The 19459-nt window shown below is 37.7% G+C and overlaps 1 protein-coding gene across 1 annotated transcript in view; it reads right to left on the bottom strand.

Annotated features, from left to right (window-relative positions):
- The window catches only part of LOC150087723 (tumor protein p73-like), a 104342-nt gene that overhangs the window by 24130 nt on the left and 60753 nt on the right, over nucleotides 1-19459 (bottom strand). The window contains exon 9 of the mRNA XM_090369920.1: nucleotides 8565-8683. Within this exon, the coding sequence (XP_090226046.1) occupies nucleotides 8565-8683 (119 nt within the window). The remainder of the gene's footprint in view (nucleotides 1-8564; nucleotides 8684-19459) is intronic.

Here is a 19459-nt window from a genome sequence, read left to right on the forward strand (position 1 = left end):
GTTGAATGAATAAATGAGGAAGATGAAAAGTTGGTTCTGTGGGTTTGATGTTGGACAGTAAATGGATGTTGGCTGGTGGTGGCACGTGTTCAGACTGTTTTGAAAGAGAGAGCGGGAATTATAGAAGCTAATTCAGAAGAACAGAGCCCATGAAAGTATCTGTAGAAGAGGCATGCAGCAGAAACAGTATGTCTATGAGAAAGCAAGTGGAGAGACTCTGTTAGAGATGAATCATTAATTAACCTAACTGCCCTCTTCTGAATGGAATCAAAAAGCCTGAGAGAGGTTTTGGGGGCACCATCCCAGATGTGGGAACAATATTCCATGGCAGGGCTGATTTGCGATTTATACAGAGTGAGCAGCTGTTTGGAAGAAAAGTAATGCCGAGAGCGAAAGAGAAAACCAAGTTTTTTAGATAATTTATCATAGTTATATATTAATACTGATGAAAATGAAAAATACAAAGTTATGGTCTTAATATATAACATGTAACTAATAGTCACTTCTATTTTCCTGTTCAGAGAACCATCAAAAGTCCAAAATTTAGAAACTTATATCTGCATATACATTAATAATCAGAGCAAGAATCCATTCTACATCAATAATAGAGACAAACACATTTTTTACAACAATTAAACATAAACCAAAGAGGAATCACCTTCAGTAGCCAACACCTTATGTCATCCAATATGCCAATTTACTATTATTACTATAAATGCAGATACCATTATTATAATAATAATGGTATCTGCATTGCCTTATAAACAACATTTAAACATGTTGTTTACAAGGAAATGAAAGCAAAACTAGCACATTGATGGAAAAGGCAAAAACTGTTAATAGCTGACAGAGCCCTGACATGTAATTCACATTTTTAATTACAAGTAAACAATAATTTTTCACTTCCAAAACAACTGGAATAAAAGTTTGACTATATTTAGGAAGTTAAGAATAAAATTCTGATTTTTAATCATTAATTAACAATACTTCAACAATATATGTTGAAGGCCATCTGTCAGGTCCTGCACAACTGCCAAAGGGTTAACCACTGACAAGAAGGTCATGGAGTCTAAGCTCAAAAGTGTTTTACAAGATCATATCTTGAGAAGCATAACAAAGCACATTGTGGCTTTAAGAGAAATGTTTGTTTGTTTGTTATTTGATTTTTAGGAGCATTAGCAACTAAGGCCATATTGCTCAGGGGATACGCGGTGGTCGTTCTCTGACATTTCCGCATCCTCCATATTTGGTGGTCACGGGCTCGAACCCCGGTCTAATCAAGAAGCGTGTGCTATGCACTGCTCCTCCTGCCCACCTGGCTACGGAGGCACCTTAAGAGAAATCTTGTTTGACCAATCTTATAAACTAATATGAAGTGTCACAAAGAAGTTAGATGCAAGAAACAGTTTTAACACTGTGCACTTAGACTTTAGCAAAGGATCTGCATATTTCCATATGGGAACTTGCTGTACAAACTGCAGTTTACTGGGATTTCCTGCAAGATACCTTTGAATAATAATGAATTAGTATGGCATAATATAAATAGGAGTGTGTTATAAACCAGACTAGTGTAATGAGTATAACAACAATCTTAAGAGACAAATAGAGAAATAGAGAGGGCCACCAAATCAGAATGCCTCATTATGTGCAATTTTAATTTTCAGAGATTGACTGGAACTTTTGGGTTGCTCACTCACCTAATAATCAGGCATTTCTGGAATTGCTCAATGACTGCTTCTTACATCAGCATGTCAGAGATGCCACAATGGAGAGAAGTATACCCAGTCGGGTTATTGGTAAGAACCCATAAAATGTTAAGAATTTTAAAATAAAAAGAAACCAGTGGCAAGCAATGATCATAGTGATTTTGTTTTAAGAAGGATTTTCATTGTCTGAGACATCTTTAAAATTCTTTTCAGTGGAACCAAATAGTAACTTTAACAAATACAAATATCAAATGGAAGATATTTAAGGAACTTATTCCAAAAACCATTAAGATTTTTATACCAACAAAAAGTATTGTTCTAGATAAAGACCAAAATTTATAACAAAAGAATTAATGATCTTAGTAGTAGAGAAGAACAAAAGATGCATGGAATGATCATAAATTATCAGGAGACTCTGAATCCTCCAGTAAATATAAATTAGTCAGTAATAAAGAGACTCAATAATTTTGGCATACTAAGGTAGATTATAAGAAATCCTTAACTAAGAGTGCAAAGAATAGTAGAAAGAAATTTTTTGAAGATGTTAGCAGTAAAAGAAAAGGAATCAACCATACTGGTTTGCTTGGTATCTGCAGTAACAGCATAACTGAGAAGGGACTAAAAGAAGTTATAAAAATTAAAAGTGAACAAGGTGCCAAAGAAGTGCCAGAATCTGTCCAATTATTGTTAGTCATATGGTGCAAGGAAGCCTGAGGCTTATGCTACACCAAACAAACAAAAAAAAAAAAAAAAAAAAATCCCCGAGTTACCCTGAGAGAGAGAGGACTCACCAAGAAAGAGAAAGAGAAGAATGATGATATCCAGCCCAGGACCCAGGGTTTGCCAAGCCCATACTCACCACATGCGAGCCCCTGGGGTTAAATTATAAGAATGACATAGCAAAAGAGTTAAGAAAACCTTTAGCTCTCATAATGAGAGCATTCTGGGATTCAGGGGCAGTCCCTGACTGGAGATGTGCAAACATTCACGTGCTATTGTTGTTAAACTGCTCTTCGAGAAGGTTGTTTGCTGGACGGCGGTGAAACGCATGAAAAGCAAAAGTGAAGGTAACTTTGCTTTATTTTAAAATGGTTATTTCATGTTCTGCCCCTGGGTGCACCAACAGGCAAAATAAAGGTTTGCCAAGAAGATTTTTTAGATTTCCAGCAAATGCTGAGCAACGTGCTAGATGGGTAATTGCCATTAATCGACCTAATTGGTCTCCGTCGCCATATTCAAGACTTTGTAGTGATCACTTCGAAGCAGGATCCGATCTTCCTAAGAAAAACTTATGACTCCGAGACCAGGGTGGAATCGAGGCTACTAGAGACGGTCGTTTTCAAAGCTGCTAAGTGGATTTTTCTTATTTATTGATTTGAAATTATTGTTTTTCTAAAACTTTTGATTTAAATTTAGTAGTATAACATTATTTTGTGATTTTCTGATTAATATGGTGTATTTATTCTTTACTCGGCCTTGTAATTGCATAAAAGTATCGGTAAAGGTTTCCACGTGTTTCAACTCCGCTAACCGTTCGTAATTTTCCCGCCTTTGTGATACGATATACCGTACTAGATAGCGTTAGTTGAACTTCGTTAGCAGTTAAATTGTACGTTTAAATAAATACATATAACGACTTAGATTACAAACGTAATATAATTAATTTTATTTAACATAATTAATTATACATATAACCACTTAGGTTACGTAACATAAATAATTAGTAAAAACAAATAATTAATACATAACTTGATACGAAAGTTATATAAAGGGATTTCGCAGATAACACTCGTTACTGAAACGTAAATATTTCGTAGATAACACTCGTTACTGAAACGTAAATATTCCGTAGATAACACTCGTTACTGAAACATAAATATAGCGTTATAACTGTGTTTGGATACAAGTTTAGGATTTAATTTTGTACAGAAATTGAAATTTTATTGAAAGTAAATCTAAATCATGACTCAAACCAGAGCAGCAAAGCAAAGGGCTCAAGCTAATGGGAATGCTGTGGCCCAGGGGAGAACTGAGGGGGGCAGTTGTCCTCTGAATCACAGCCTTGTAAGATGCACTATTTGCTTGATGTTTGCGGAGCAGTCAAGTATGGGACATGATACTGCCATGGGGGATGTCTTTGTGTGTGTGCGATGCAAGGAGTGTAAGGAGATAAGGCGACAACTCAGCGTTGTTATGGGCCTATATGAGAGCTTGAAGGATAGGGTGGATGCCCTCGAAGGATTACAAGTGAGGGGCCCATCAAGCTCACAGCTGCCCACACCAATGCCAGAGCTTGCACTTGGTCATCGCGGAACACAGCGGCAACCCCCAAGGCAGAATGCGCTGGTCCCAAAGGAACTAGTAGTTGTTGGTGACTCTATTGTCAGGGAAACGGGAAACATGCTTTGTAAAAAGGATAGGTGGAATAGGACCAGGGTATGTCTGCCAGGGGCAAAAGTTGATGACGTTGTAGAGCGGATATCATCTTTTAAGGGCACAAAAGGTGATATAGTTGTACACGTTGGCACTAATGACATTAAGAGTAGGAGACCGGTGGAATTACTTGACAAGTACAGGTCACTGATGAAAAAAAGCCGTGAATTAGGGTTGAAATTGAAAGTGTCTGCAATTCTGCCCAGACACGATAGGAGGGAGTATATGATGAGAGCCCTGTCAATCAATTCGGCCCTGGAAAGATTGTGCAGGGCTCAAGGGGTAGAATTTTTTTCAGCCTGGTCTGTACTTGTTAACAGGAGAGACTGCTTCTACAGGGATGGGATACACTTAAATAGAAAGGGTGCAAGAATGTTTGCTGATGCTATCGAGGCATTGTTAGGTGGGTCGGAAAACTGCTAGATTGGGGGGATACAAGGACTAATAGATTAACAGTAGCCACTGGCAGAGGTGAAAGTGATTCTTGCACTGCTTCTATTGGAATGAGCCGCAGCCTGGAAAATAAGATGCAGGATATTTCAGAGACTGCTGGGAATCATTGGGGTACAAGTAAACACATGGGTTGTGTTAGGGTAGCTAAGAAAAAGAACAGGTGCATGTATACTTGTGTGTACACCAATGCTAGGAGTTTAGTAAATAAATTTGATGAATTTGAGGTATTGCTCAAAACATCAAAGGCAGATATTGTGGGGATTTCAGAGACGTGGTGTCACACAGATATAAGAAATGCAGAACTGGAATTTGGGGAGTACAATGTCTACAGAAAGGATAGACAGGATAGGAAGGGAGGAGGGGTTATGCTATTAGTTAAAAAACACATAAAATCCAAGGAAGTGAAGCCAGTCGACATCGCTGGACAGTGCAGTGTCGAGTCAGTTTGGTGTGACATAAGCATTGGGAGATCAAAATTGAGAGTAGGAGTGTGCTATAGGCCTAATGACTCTGATGAGTATAATAAGAAACTGTTCGGAGAAATAGAGTGGGCCAGTAAATCAGAGAGTCTTATAATGGGGGATTTTAATTTCCCAGATATTGACTGGAATTTGGGGGCTGGTCACTCACACAGTAGCAAGGCTTTTGTGGATTTATTGGATGATTGTTTTCTACATCAGCATGTTCGGGAGGCAACTAGAGGGAGTAATACTCTTGATTTGATTATCAGTAGTGATTCTTCATGCATTAAGAATCTGCAGATAAATGAACCACTTGGTGGCAGTGATCACAGTGTGCTGAAGTGGGAGTTACTCAAAGAGGTAACTACCATTAGGGGTAAAGGGAAGGGGTATTGCTTTCGTAAAGGCGACTACAATGGACTGAGACAGTATTTAAATTCTATACAGTGGGATCAACTGATGATATTGCCAACAGCAAATTCAAAATGGGAAGCATTCAAAGAACTTATCGTGGAAGCTACTAGGCTTTACATACCAACTAAGAAATATTGTTCAAGGTTTAGGCCTAAATGGTTGTCAGATGAACTAATGAGGCATATGGCAGAGAAGAAAAATGCATGGGATACATACAAATTAACACGTGACACGGACGCCTATGATAGATACAAGTTGATCTGTAACCAAGTTACAAAGGAGGTTAGGCAGGCGAAGGCAGATTACGAGAGATCCTTGGCAAGGGATGCGAAGAAAAACAGCAAAGAGTTCTTTACTTATGTAAACTCTAGAAGGAAGGGGATGAATCAGATTGGTCCACTTGAGATCGATGGGTCAACTGTTGATGACCCTGCTCGGGTAGCTAACAAACTAAATGAATATTTTGCATCGACATTCACACATGAGGAGTTATTCAGCAAGGGGAATGCCAGAGGTGTATTCAACTCTAGCAGTAAGCTAGAGAATCTTGTAATAACTGAGAGCAAAGTGGAGGAGAAATTGTTGAAGATAAACACAAGAAAGGCACCTGGGGTGGATGGGATCTATCCAGTTATATTAAAGGAGGCAGCAAAGGAGGTAAGCAAACCCTTAGCCATAATTATGAGAGCTTCCTTGGACTCAGGGGAGGTACCCATTGACTGGAAATGTGCAAATGTGACCCCAATTCACAAAGGGGGATCAAAGGCTGACACAAGTAATTATAGACCTGTGAGTTTAACTTCTGTTCCCGGAAAATTAATGGAGGCACTGGTGAAAGAAGCACTGCAGGATCATCTAGACAAGACTTCAGTTATAGCTAGGACACAGCATGGTTTTGTTAAGGGGAAGTCTTGCCTGACCAATTTGATTGGATACTATGATGCAGTCACAAAAGAACTGGATGCAGGGAATAACTTTGATATTATATACTTGGATCTTAGAAAGGCTTTTGATACTGTTGCACATGGAAGACTGCTGCACAAATTGGAGCAGTGTGGCATTGGAGGCAAGTTGCTGCTATGGATAAAGGGGTGGTTGAGGGGGAGAAGACAGAGAGTGGTAATCAATGGACACTGCTCATCGTGGACTAATGTTATTAGTGGAGTCCCTCAGGGTTCAGTATTGGGGCCTTTATTGTTTTCTGTATTTATAAATGATATTGATGATGGTATATCAGGCTTAATGTCCAAGTTTGCAGACGATACGAAGGTTGGCAGGGTTGTCAAGGACACTACTGACACTATGCTGCTGCAACAGGATTTGGAAAGGTTGAGCAGATGGGCTTCGAGGTGGCAAATGAAGTTTAACATTGACAAATGTAAAGTACTACATATGGGAAACAGCAACCCCAGAGCAACGTATCAACTCTGTGGTACTACACTGACAGTGGTAGAGAATGAAAGGGACCTGGGGGTGGTGGTACAGGCAGATATGAAGTTCTCTGAGCAGTGCAGACGAGCTGCAAGAGTAGCTCATGGTGTATTGTCAATGATATATAGGAATTTTTCTAGCAGGGATAAGGAGGTGATTATTCCCTTGTATAAGGCAATGGTCAGGCCACACCTAGAGTACTGTATACAGGCCTGGAGGCCTCATTTCAGGAAGGATGTAGAGCTGCTGGAACGAGTACAGAGAAGGGCAACTAGATTGGTGAATGGGACAAAGGGGTTCTCTTACGAAGAAAGGCTTAAGTTTTGCAAATTACAGTGTCTGGAAACTAGGCACCAGCGGGGTGATCTGATAGAGGTGTACAAAGCCTTGAATGGTTTGAGCATGCTCAATGCTGATGGGATTCTTCCTCTAGCTCAGAAAAATCACCTGAGAGGGCATAAATTCAAATTGAGGAAAGACAGATGTAGGATAGATGTGCGGAAATTTGCCTTTAGCCAGCGGGTGGTTGGTGGGTGGAACAGACTTCCATCCCTTGTCGTGGAAGTTGATAGCCTAAATAAGTTTAAGGCTCAGCTGGACAGGTATTTCGAACGAACAGAGGGGTGAAGTGGAAGTGGTTATTTTTATTTATTTATGTTACTTTTTTTTTTTTTTTTTTTTTGGCTGATGCTGCATAAGCTTGCTTTCTTGCATCAAATGCCTCTACTAATGCTAATGCTAATGCTAATTTCTCTTATTTACAAATGGTGAAATAAGCAACTACAAACCCAGTTTGATTTCTGTGCCAGGGAAGATCATGGAATCCTTAGTTAAGGATATAATATGAAAACATCACAATAGGAATGGAATTATAAAGGGATCACTGCATGGCTTTATTAACAATGGATCATGTCTCATTAATCCAATAACTGAGAGGTTATAACTAAAGAAACTTTGGATAAAAGGAATAACTTGACACAATTTACTTAGATTTCAGTAAAGCTTTTGATACAGTCTTATGTAAATGATTATTGCATAAACTGGAGCAGTGTGTCACTGCGGACAAGCTACTACTACAGAAAAAGAGATTGTTAAGTGGCATTATCCATTAATAACAGAGTCGTCATTAATATTTTAAAAATTTATTGGCAAATTTTTTAATTTGCTAATAAAATTAAAAGTTTAAATTAATTAGTCCACCAGCATCAAAATAGAAAAGCTTTAAAAAAAGGTGTAGGATTAAATTTGTTTAATAATTACAGCTGATATCAATGTCGTGAGGACTGACTGCACTGCTTATTTACATTAGGCAGATCAGTGCTTAATATTGGATCACTTAAATTAGGTTTATGCATTAAATAATGTTACATACAGCAGCCTTCCCATTATAAGCATAATAATGGATATTTAATGCATTTTAAAAATAAACAAGAGCATAATCCACATAAAACAATATGTGCTAATTTCTACAATAAATTCTTTTTACATATTAAGCATACATGGCTTTGTTCCTCCTCTATACAAAAACAAAATGGGCAAATGGAATACCATAAGAAGTTTTCTCTGAAGAGGAGAAAAGAGAGAGTAGGAAGAAAAATTAAGAATTAAAGCATCATATAAATGATGCTTTTATATCTTAGAAAAAATAAATATAAACAAAATTTACCTTCTGAATCACTTTCACAATCATTTTTTTCTTCTGACTGTTTCTCTTCATGCCTCTTATCTCTCCCAGGACAGGCACAAATTCGTACTTCAACAGCCTGTCTTCCAAAAATTATGCCACTTTAAAAAAATAATAAATATATAAACAAAGAAACAATGAGGATCTGCTTACACAGTAAATAAATGCACAGATGTCTAATACACAATTTATATTTATAATTTATGCCTCAAATGAATTCAAATTATTATAAGTTAAGATGAGCACAATGTGATATCATTCAACAATGCTATGTATTGCTGTCAGTATTACTGTTTAATTGGGCATGTGACATCTAACCTCAGAGCCTTCCAGAAATAAATTCCTTCTGCCATGGATGCTGGTCAAGTTATCATTACTTTCCACTTCAAAACTTACTATAGTATTCTAGCTCCTAAAAATCAGTTCAAGAACTGCCTCATATATAAGGGTATTATCAAGTACTTATCAAGGTTGTAGAAAATTTACCAACTTACCATGAGAATAATATAAAAAACAAAAGTTGACTACCTTTAAAAGACATTACATAAGGGAATCAATAAAAGATACAGAAAGGCACTTCTGTCCGTGTGTTTGTAATGTTAACTTTTATTGCTTTTATTTATATATAAAGAAAACATACAACAGCTGATACTTTCATTAGCTCACAACAAAATAATTAATGCACTTTATTTTGGCATTTATCCTTTATCTGTGCATTGCTTCTGACAGACATGCCAGAAGCAAAGGTTGATGACGTTGTAGAGCGAATATCATCTTTTAAGGGCACAAAAGGTGATATAGTTGTACACGTTGGCACTAATAATATTAAGAGTAGGAGACCGGCAGAATTACTTAACAAGTACAGGTCACTGTTGAACAAAAGCCGAGAATTAGGGTTGAATTTGAAAGTGTCTGCAATTCTGCCCAGACACGATAGGAGGGAGTATATGATGAGAGCCTTGTCGATCAATTCGGCCCTGGAAAGATTGTGCAAGGCTCAAGGGGTAGAATTTTTTTCAGCCTGGACTGTACTTGTTAACAGGAGAGATTGCTTCTACAGGGATGGGATACACTTAAATAGAAAGGGTGCAAGAATATTTGCTGATGCTATCGAGGCAGTGTTAGGTGGGTCGGAAAACTGCTAGCTTGGGGGGAGACAAAGACCAATAGATTGACAGTAGCCACTGGCAGAGGTGAAAGAGATTCTTGCACTGCTTCTATTAGAATGAGCAGAAGCCTGAAAAACAAGATGCATGGTATTTCAGAGACTGCTGGGAGCCATTGCGGTACAAGTAAACACATGGGTTGTGTTAGGGCAGCTAAGAATAGAAACAGGTGCAGGTATACTTGCGTGTACACCAATGCTAGGAGTTTAGTAAATAAATTTGATGAATTTGAGGTATTGCTCAAAACATCAAAGGCAGATATTGTTGGGATATCAGAGACGTGGTGTCACACAGATATAAGGGATGCAGAACTGCAATTTGGGGAGTACAACGTCTACAGAAAGGATAGACAGGATAGGAAGGGGGGAGGGGTTATGCTATTAGTTAAGAAACACATAAAAACCAAGGAAGTGAAGCCAGTCGACATCGCTGGACAGTGCAGTGTTGAGTCAGTTTGGTGTGACATAAGCATTGGGAGATCAAAATTGAGAGTAGGAGTGTGCTATAGGCCTAATGACTCTGATGAGTATAATAAGGAACTGTACAGGGAAATAGAGTGGGCCAGTAAATCAGAGAGTCTTATAATGGGAGATTTTAATTTCCCAGATATTGACTGGAATTTGGGGGCTGGTTACTCACACACTAGCAGGGCTTTTGTGGATTTATTGGATGATTGTTTTCTACATCAGCATGTTCGGGAGGCAACTAGAGGGAGTAATACTCTTGATTTGATTATCAGCAGTGATTCTTCATGCATTAAGAATCTGCAGATAAATGAACCACTAGGTGGCAGTGATCACAGTGTGCTGAAGTGGGATTTACTGAAAGAGGTAACTACCATTAGGGGTAAAGGGAAGGGTTATTGCTTCCGTAAAGGCGACTACGATGGACTGAGACAGTATTTAAATTCTATACAGTGGGACCAACTGATGATGTTACCAACAGCAAATTCAAAATGGGAAGCATTCAAAGAACTTATCTTGGAAGCTACTAGGCTTTACATACCAACTAAGAAATATTGTTCAAGGTTTAGGCCAAAATGGATGTCAGATGAACTAATGAGGCATATGGCAGAGAAGAAAAATGCATGGGATACTTATAAATTAAGACATGACACAGAAGCCTATGATAGATACAAGTTGATATGCAACCAAGTTACAAAGGAGGTTAGGCAGGCGAAGGCAGATTACGAGAAATCCTTGGCAAGGGATGCAAAGAAAAACAGCAAAGAGTTCTTTACTTATGTAAACTCTAGAAGGAAGGGGATGAATCAGATTGGTCCACTTGATACTGATGGGTCAACTGTTGATGATCCTGCTCAGGTAGCTAACAAACTAAATGAATATTTTGCATCGACATTCACACATGAGGAGTTATTCAGCAAGGGGAATGCCAGAGGTGTATTCAACTCTAGCAGTAAGCTACAGAATCTTGAAATAACTGGGAGTAAAGTGGAGGAGAAACTGTTGAAGATAAACACAAGAAAGGCACCCGGGGTGGATGGGATCTATCCAGTTATATTAAAGGAGGCAGCAAAGGAAGTAAGCAAACCCTTAGCCATAATTATGAGAGCGTCCTTGGACTCAGAGGAGGTACCCATAGACTGGAAATGTGCAAATGTGACCCCAATTCACAAAGGAGGATCAAAGGCTGACACAAGTAATTATAGACCTGTGAGCTTAACTTCTGTTCCAGGAAAATTAATGGAGGCACTGCAGGATCATTTAGACAAGACTTCAGTTATAGCTCAGACACAGCATGGTTTTGTTAAGGGGAAGTCTTGCCTGACCAACTTCATTGGATACTATGATGCAGTCACAAAAGAACTGGATGCAGGGAATAACTTTGATATTATATACTTGGATCTTAGAAAGGCTTTTGATACTGTTGCACATGGAAGACTGCTGCACAAATTGGAGCAGTGTGACATTGGAGGCAAATTGCTGCTATGGATAAAGGGGTGGTTGAGGGGGAGAAGACAGAGAGTGGCAATCAATGGACACTGCTCATCGTGGACTAATGTTATTAGTGGAGTCCCTCAGGGCTCAGTGTTGGGTCCATTATTGTTTTCTGTATTTATAAATGATATTGATGATGGTATATCAAGCTTAATGTCCAAGTTTGCAGATGATACAAAGGTTGGCAGGGTTGTCAAGGACACTACTGACACTATGCTGCTGCAACAGGATCTGGAAAGGTTGAGCAGATGGGCTGAGAGGTGGCAAATGAAGTTTAACATTGACAAATGTAAAGTACTACACATGGGAAACAGCAACCCCAGAGCAACGTATCAACTCTGTGGTACTACACTGACAGTGGTAGAGAATGAAAGGGATTTGGGGGTGATTGTGCAGGCAGATATGAAGTTCTCTGAGCAGTGCAGACGGGCTGCAAGAGTAGCTCATGGAGTATTGTCAATGATATACAGGAATTTTTCCAGCAGGGATAAGGAGGTGATTATTCCCTTGTATAAGGCAATGGTTAGGCCACACCTAGAGTACTGTATACAGGTCTGGAGGCCTCATTTCAAGAAGGACGTAGAGCTGCTGGAATGAGTACAGAGAAGGGCAACAAGATTAGTGAATGGAACAAAGGGGTGCTCTTACGAAGAAAGGCTTAAGTTTTGCAAATTACAGTGTCTGGAGACTAGGCACCAGCAAGGTGATCTGATAGAGGTGTATAAAGCCTTGAATGGTTTAAGCATGCTCAATGCTGATGGGATTCTTCCTCTAGCTCAGAAAAATCACCTGAGAGGGCATAAATTCAAATTGAGGAAAGACAGATGTAGGATAGACGTGCGGAAATTTGCCTTTAGCCAGCGGGTGGTTGGTTGGTGGAACAGACTGCCATCCCTTGTGGTGGAGGTTGATAGCCTAAATAAGTTTAAGGCTCAGCTGGACAGGTATTTTGAACGAACAGAGGGGTGAAGTGGAAGTGGGTTTTTTTTTTTTTTTTTTTGGCTGATGCTGCATAAGCTTGCTTTCTTGCATCAAATGCCTCTACTAATGCTAATGCTAATGCCTAAATTTCAGTATAATTCATAAATTCTTTATTGCTAATAAGTACAGGACATGTACTAGAGACAATGATACTCAACACGGCGACATGGCCAGGAGTTTTACATTATAAATGAGATTAATTGGCAAAAAAGGAAAAATTTACCGTTACATGGAAATTATGAGTTACAAACATGTAAAATTATAATAATGAAAATATGAGGACTGAACGTCATATGGAGGAAATTATCCCGGTTCCACAGATGTAATCCACTCGAGGAGCATGTGACAGTATTTGTAGTCGGTAGCCAATTTCTGAAGGTCGACTCCAAGACGGAGCAGTGTCTGAATTTTGGGGAGTGCTTGGGCAGGTAGGAACTGACTACACAGTTTCAACCGGTTGTATTTGAGGATTAGTGTGGGCTCTGACCTCAAGGATGGCAGAGGATTGTGCCACTGACAGAAATTCCAGATGTTTGGGGTGTTTATCACTCCTGTGTACATTTTTACTGAAGTCATTAAATGACTGCTGTCAATTAACCTTGGGAGCCTGGGTACATTTAGCTGCTCAGCCATGTCAGTTATTTTTTGTTGAGGGGGTCGGCGATGCTTATCTGTGGCCCATTTCAGGGTCCAGTATTCACACGAGAACACCGTTTATGAAGTGAGGGCGACACAGATGCCCAAATTTCAGCAGCGTATAATATAGCCGGATAAACAATGGCTTGGAGATATCTGGTAGTGGTTGCAGCATCGTTGGAATGAAGTAAGTGTTGTTTTGCTCTCCAGCGTAGGGTGTTAAATCGCTTCCGGAGGTATTCTGTGTGAACATTAAATTTCAGCTTCAGATCAAAACCACTGGAATGAGAGTACCTAAAACTAAAGGTTAAATTATTGTTGGTTGCTGTTTCAATGAGTAAATCATTATTGCAGATTTTGAAGGGTTAAGGTTTAATCCAAACATCTTCAAGTAAGTTGAAAGGGCGGTCAAGTTCTCTGTGATGGAAGACGTAATTGACATTGGGTTTGCAGACGGTGGGATTAAGGTAAGAAACTTTATATCGTCAGCATATATTAATTTGCCAGCAGAGCAATAAACTAGCATTTAGCGATAAGTAAAACAGACGTAACTTTATTTCACCTTTTTAGATACGGAAATAAACAATGGAATAAGTAGAGCAAGAAATCATCAAATTATTATTTATAGGAAAAGAGAAATTAGCCACAGTAAAATCCTATTACCAGCAAACTTCTCGGGAGTACATGAATAATTTTGTTGTACCAAAATTTCATTCTAGTGAATATTATTTGAAATTTTTGTAAGAAATCATTATAACTTGTTATAAAATCTTATGTATAAATAATAGGTAAATAAAATAATATGTATAAAATCTACTTCACTTTTCAGATATACAGAAATAGTAATCTCTGCTTTATTTTACTTAAATATAACTTCAAAATAATAATAATTAATTAAATGAAAAAAAAAAAAAAAAAAAAAAAAAGAAGCATACTACAAAAGTAAAAATATTTGTTTTTAAAGCATATTTTATTTGTAAGAAATACTGAATAACGTAAAATTTTAAAAAACAACACACAGCAGAGTGGATAAAACTTACTGTTACATTTTCACATATTAATATGTCAATCTCTATTTTTAACCCTGTCCAAGTCCGCCCTGTTTTTGTCTAATTTTTAACCTTAACTTGAAAGTTGCTCCCCCCGAAGAAAACTAATAATTTCCATAATTTCTACTCAATTTACAAAATTGAAACTCTCAATATACATAAACAGAAGTATATTCTTTGATTTCCTACCTTTAGCACTCAGCAAAAACTATTAATTCACTCTAAAACAGCAAAAACGTATGATCACATTTCAATTTATTAAATTTTGATGTCGGCAAAACAAGATCCAAGCTTTGAAAATAAAACGCGTTACTTCATTAGTTCAAAAATTTGCGCCTCTGGCTAAAACGAATCAACAGACGCAGAGAGATAATTGACTGGTCAAGTTTACGTCATTATCGTTACCAAGGTGATCCAAGGAGAAAATAAAACTGTAAACAACTTAGGTGGAAAATAAACAGTTGAGCATCATTACTTGCGAACACTAATTTGCATGGCTCTCTCACAACAGTTTGCTTTACTGCTTTTCGTAATTGCTGTACGAAAGAATTGCAACGAATTGGTTTTGAAAAACTAAAATATTGCATTTCCTTTCTTCAATATGTATTATCTACTAACAAAAAAGCAAGGAAATTCATCTACTGGAAGCCATACTGGAAACGGAAGGAAAACAAAAGAAAAAGAAACTCGTAAAACTGATCACTACAATGCGCATTTCATAAAAAAAAAAAGTTCGCTTTATTGTAATTGTTTCTAGAGGACTAAATCGGAACAGCAGTTTCATGGATGTATATTTGATCTTCTTACGAAATTTCAAGAAAATATTTCTATTCATAGCTGCGTTATAAACTTCGAAAACCTGATATCGAAGGAACTTCACATGCATCTCACCTGGTGTGCAAACGGTAAAAAAAAAAAAAAAAATGCGCATCTAGTAACAGATTGTGAGCACAATCCGTTACTTGTAGTGAGGGATTGGGAAACTGTAAGTAATTGTTATTGAATACTTCAATATTTCCTTGATATGCATTTGATACCATCAAAAAATTTCCAGAGAAAAATTGAATTTTCATTATCACACAACGCCCGAAAAATTCACCATAAAATGTCATGTGTTTCAATGCTTGAATTCCATTCTGAGCTGCAACTGTAATAAAGTCACTTCTCTTGCACTGACAGAGTAGCCGTTCGCCGAATGAAGAAAAACAGGGTTCATATGAAATTTCCAATTCCCTTCTTTCACTTGAGGGGAAAAAACTCCTTAGGGGAGGGAGTCCACCCTTTCTAGTCCGACCCTGGAGAGAGAGAGAGAGAGAGAGAGAGAGAGAGAAATAAAAAATACCCTTTTGGTGGGGAGAAGGCCAAGAGATAGTCAAAGGTCCAGAGAGCTAACTTTCATTTATTTTATTTATTATTATTTTTTAAAATTTATTATTATTATTTATTTATTTTATTATTTTTATTTTTTTCTTGTGTTGTTCTAGCAATCGATCGTGGATTGGGGCTTTCCTGGGCCGGGATAGTTCTTCTCCTCTTTTCTCCTTCCCTCTCTTCATCTTATACAAGTTTTTCTTTCTTCCCTGGGAAACTCGTTCCCCAGGGAGGAGGGCGTGCAGATAGTAGGGAAGGCTTTGCCCTCCTGCTAAGGACGAGTACCTGGATCCAGGTGATCACTGCTTCCAGGTAGCCAAAATGCCAAAACACATCACAATACAGAACACACAGATAAGCTCACAAACACAGTTTTTCTTTCCTGTCACTTTCTCCCGTGCGGGATGAAAAACTTTTTTCTCTCTCTCTCTTGCCTTCCTTTTCATCTGCTTTCATCCAACATGGGATATTCCTAAGCGGGATCAATTTTTTTTTTTTTTTTTTTCTTCACGACACAACACACACTGGCCTTACCTTGACAGTGCGTAAAAACTGAACAGAGCAAAGAGGCCGAGATGAACTTTTGTTCTAGGAGCCGCCCATACAAAAACACATACAAAAAAAATAATAATAAAAAAAATAGCATTGCAGCTTCATCCTAGGATGGCGAAACTGCAATTGTTTTAGAGAACAATATTTTGCAATTTTACTTTCTAACATTATTTTGCTTTATAGCTCTGTTACAATATTTTTCTTCATTTCTTTACATTATTGCTGTAGCAAACAAAATCGGTGTGCATGACGTTTCATCACTGATGCTGGAGTTCTAATTAGTCAGTTCATCCTAGGATGCGGAAGTAAATTTCTTCAATATGTATTACAATACATATCGAAGAAATTACAATACATATTCTGTCTCCTGACACAAAATCAAGAAAATTCAACTGAAAGCCACAGTAGAAACGAAAAAAAAAAAAAAAAACCACTTTGCTGTACTAATTGTTTTAGGGAACAGTATTTAGCATTTTTACTTTCTAACAATATTTCACATTATTGCTCTGTTACAATGTTTTACTTTGTTGCTTTACGTTATTGTTGTAGCGAACAATATCGTGCACGACATTTCATCACAGATGCTGGGGTTCTAATTAGTCAGTTCATCCTAGGATGCGGAATTACTAATTAGTCCGATTTTGGTCTGGTGCTCATTTGATAAAAAATCCAGAATAATTCCTCTGGAAATATTAGCTAGTGAACTGCATTATAAATTTCAAACATCGCTGTATTGCTTATCCTTTGAGTGACCGCATGTTTTCGCCTTTTATTGTAGACACTTTCTTCCAGTCAGTAAAATCATTATTATACTTATAAAGTAATTCATTATGTTGGGGGAAACAGTTTTTGCTCCTAATTGATGTAGCACTTTCGAATTTCGCAAAGTGGTTGTTGTTGTTCTGGAGGCTTAATGGCACATAAGCTGCTAAGGCTATAATGTGCCTATCGCAAATTGGATTATTTGAACACAACATACATTAGAAGGTCGGTAAAAGAGTTGATAATTGATGGGCAGCATTCCGACAAACAAATTTTCTGTTTATATTCCGTGATGACCACACGGTCAGAGATCCTGAAATAGAGAGAGAGAGAGTACAAGAAACCGCACTGCATTTAGCGTCACCGACTCATCTGCCAAAAACCACAGTAAAACAGTAAAAGTGATGGGGAGTAAGTCTATTTGTCAGCGGAGTTTATCTGTTTATTGCAGCTCAGAACAGCTTTATGACCGTGGATAATGAATTTATTCGGCTTCTGAACTAAAACAGAATTTCTCCCTTTGCGATGACATCAAAGCGTAACAAGCAAATATCTTCTAACAATACATTTTGAGCAGACGTTAGTCGTAATCTGTTAGCTTTTGTATTGTTAAAAATATTGCAGTTTTGTGAACAATACACATTTCAAGAAAGAACGTTATTCATAGCGGATGATTTTTTTCTTCTTTCTTTTGATGCACCAGTTTTCAAAGTTTATAACGCAGCTAAAAACAGAAATATTTTCTCGAAATTTGGTTTGAAGATCAAACCCAGGAAACTGCTGTTCCGATATTGTTTACTAAAAACAATTACAATAAAGCAAACTTTTTTTTTTTTATCAAATGCGCATTGCAGTGTTATCAGTTTTACACCAGTTTTTCCCGTTTCCAACAGATGAATTTCCTTGATCTTCTGTTCGTAGGAACAATACACGTTGAAGATAGGAAATACGATCTGTTCACCTTTGATAAAGTTTATTAGTTGATAAACTGTTATTGTTACTGTATCGCTTTATTGCTTCTTAGGTCAAAAACAGTAGCTCCCCGGGCGTCTTTTGTTTATTTACACTTCTCCCTTCCTGGCTGCATGCGAGAGACGTGGTCACGTGATTTATACTTCCCACGCGTCGCTCGTATTCAGGCGGAGTTGTTTATCAGAACTGCTACTCTCCGTGAAAAGAAATTCGCGTGCTTTACACCAAGAAACGAATCAATCGTCAGGTTTCATAAGCTCTAGGCTGATTAGGGTGGGGGTAAAAAAATTAATTGAAAAGGCCTAGAAAAATGCATACTTGATGTCACATTTTTGTCATTTGCGTGAAATTCAATAGAAGGTTTTGAAAATTTAAGTGGGAAAATTCAAGAAAACAGTTCTGGCTCCAACTATAGCGAGTTTCAGCTCTGTAATTAGAGTAAAAATTATAGAATTAACTTGCTGAACCCAGTTGGGGTTGGAACGTACCCCACCAGACGGGTCAATGGTTAAAGTTACACTGTTTTTTCATGCATTAAATTTTAGTACAATTAAAAATGTGTAGATTCTGATTGCCCTGAGTATAGATTATTAATTCTAACACTTGTTATTTTCTCCCCCATAACCATATATACAATATCAGCTACATAGTTACAGTCATAATTTTTCCAATAAAGCTTCTTTTCATTATAATAATATGATAAGTCATTGGGGATCCATTTTTTTTTTTTTTTTTGTATGAAAACCCAAACATGAGAGGTATCAAAATCTATAGTTCTTAGTACCATCTTCATAGGCTGTGGGTGAACTTTGCTCTGGAGACTAAACACGGATTTCACCACTTAAAACCTCTAATGAGCCAAATAGTAGTACTGCACCAGTTGATGACATGATCCACCACGTAACATTAGTATTATATTAGTATACTCCCCACTATGACTTATGGAAGTGTAACTTGGGCACTCACAAAAAGAATGGAAGAGAAGCTGAAACCACACAGCGAAGAATGGAATAAATTATATTAGGAATCAGACTGTTAGATAAGAAGAGAAACACATGAATTAGGCAGCAAACAAATAAAGGACATTCTTATTGAAACTAAAGAACTGAAATGGACTTGAGCAGGACACATAGTTCGAAGACATGATGACAGATGGACTAAGAAAATAACAGAATGGTACCCAAGAGAAGCTAAAAGAAAACCTGGAAGACAATAAACAGAGATAGACAGATGAAATTCAAGTTTGTGGGCAGTAACTAGATGGCCAGCAAACAAAACAGAAGAAACTGGAAAGTTGCTGGAGAGGCCTTCAATCTGCAGTGGACTGAAAATGCTGATGATGATGATTATATTAGTATTAGTTCTAGTAGTATGCATGGGTTGAAGAAGTGAAGGGTTGTGGGGGATGTTGGAAACTTTGCTCTGGAGAC

This window comes from Mastigoproctus giganteus, chromosome 3 (assembly GCF_048544385.1).
Source record: "Mastigoproctus giganteus isolate SK-2022 chromosome 3, ASM4854438v1, whole genome shotgun sequence".
Classification (NCBI taxonomy): Eukaryota; Metazoa; Arthropoda; class Arachnida; order Uropygi; family Thelyphonidae; genus Mastigoproctus; species Mastigoproctus giganteus.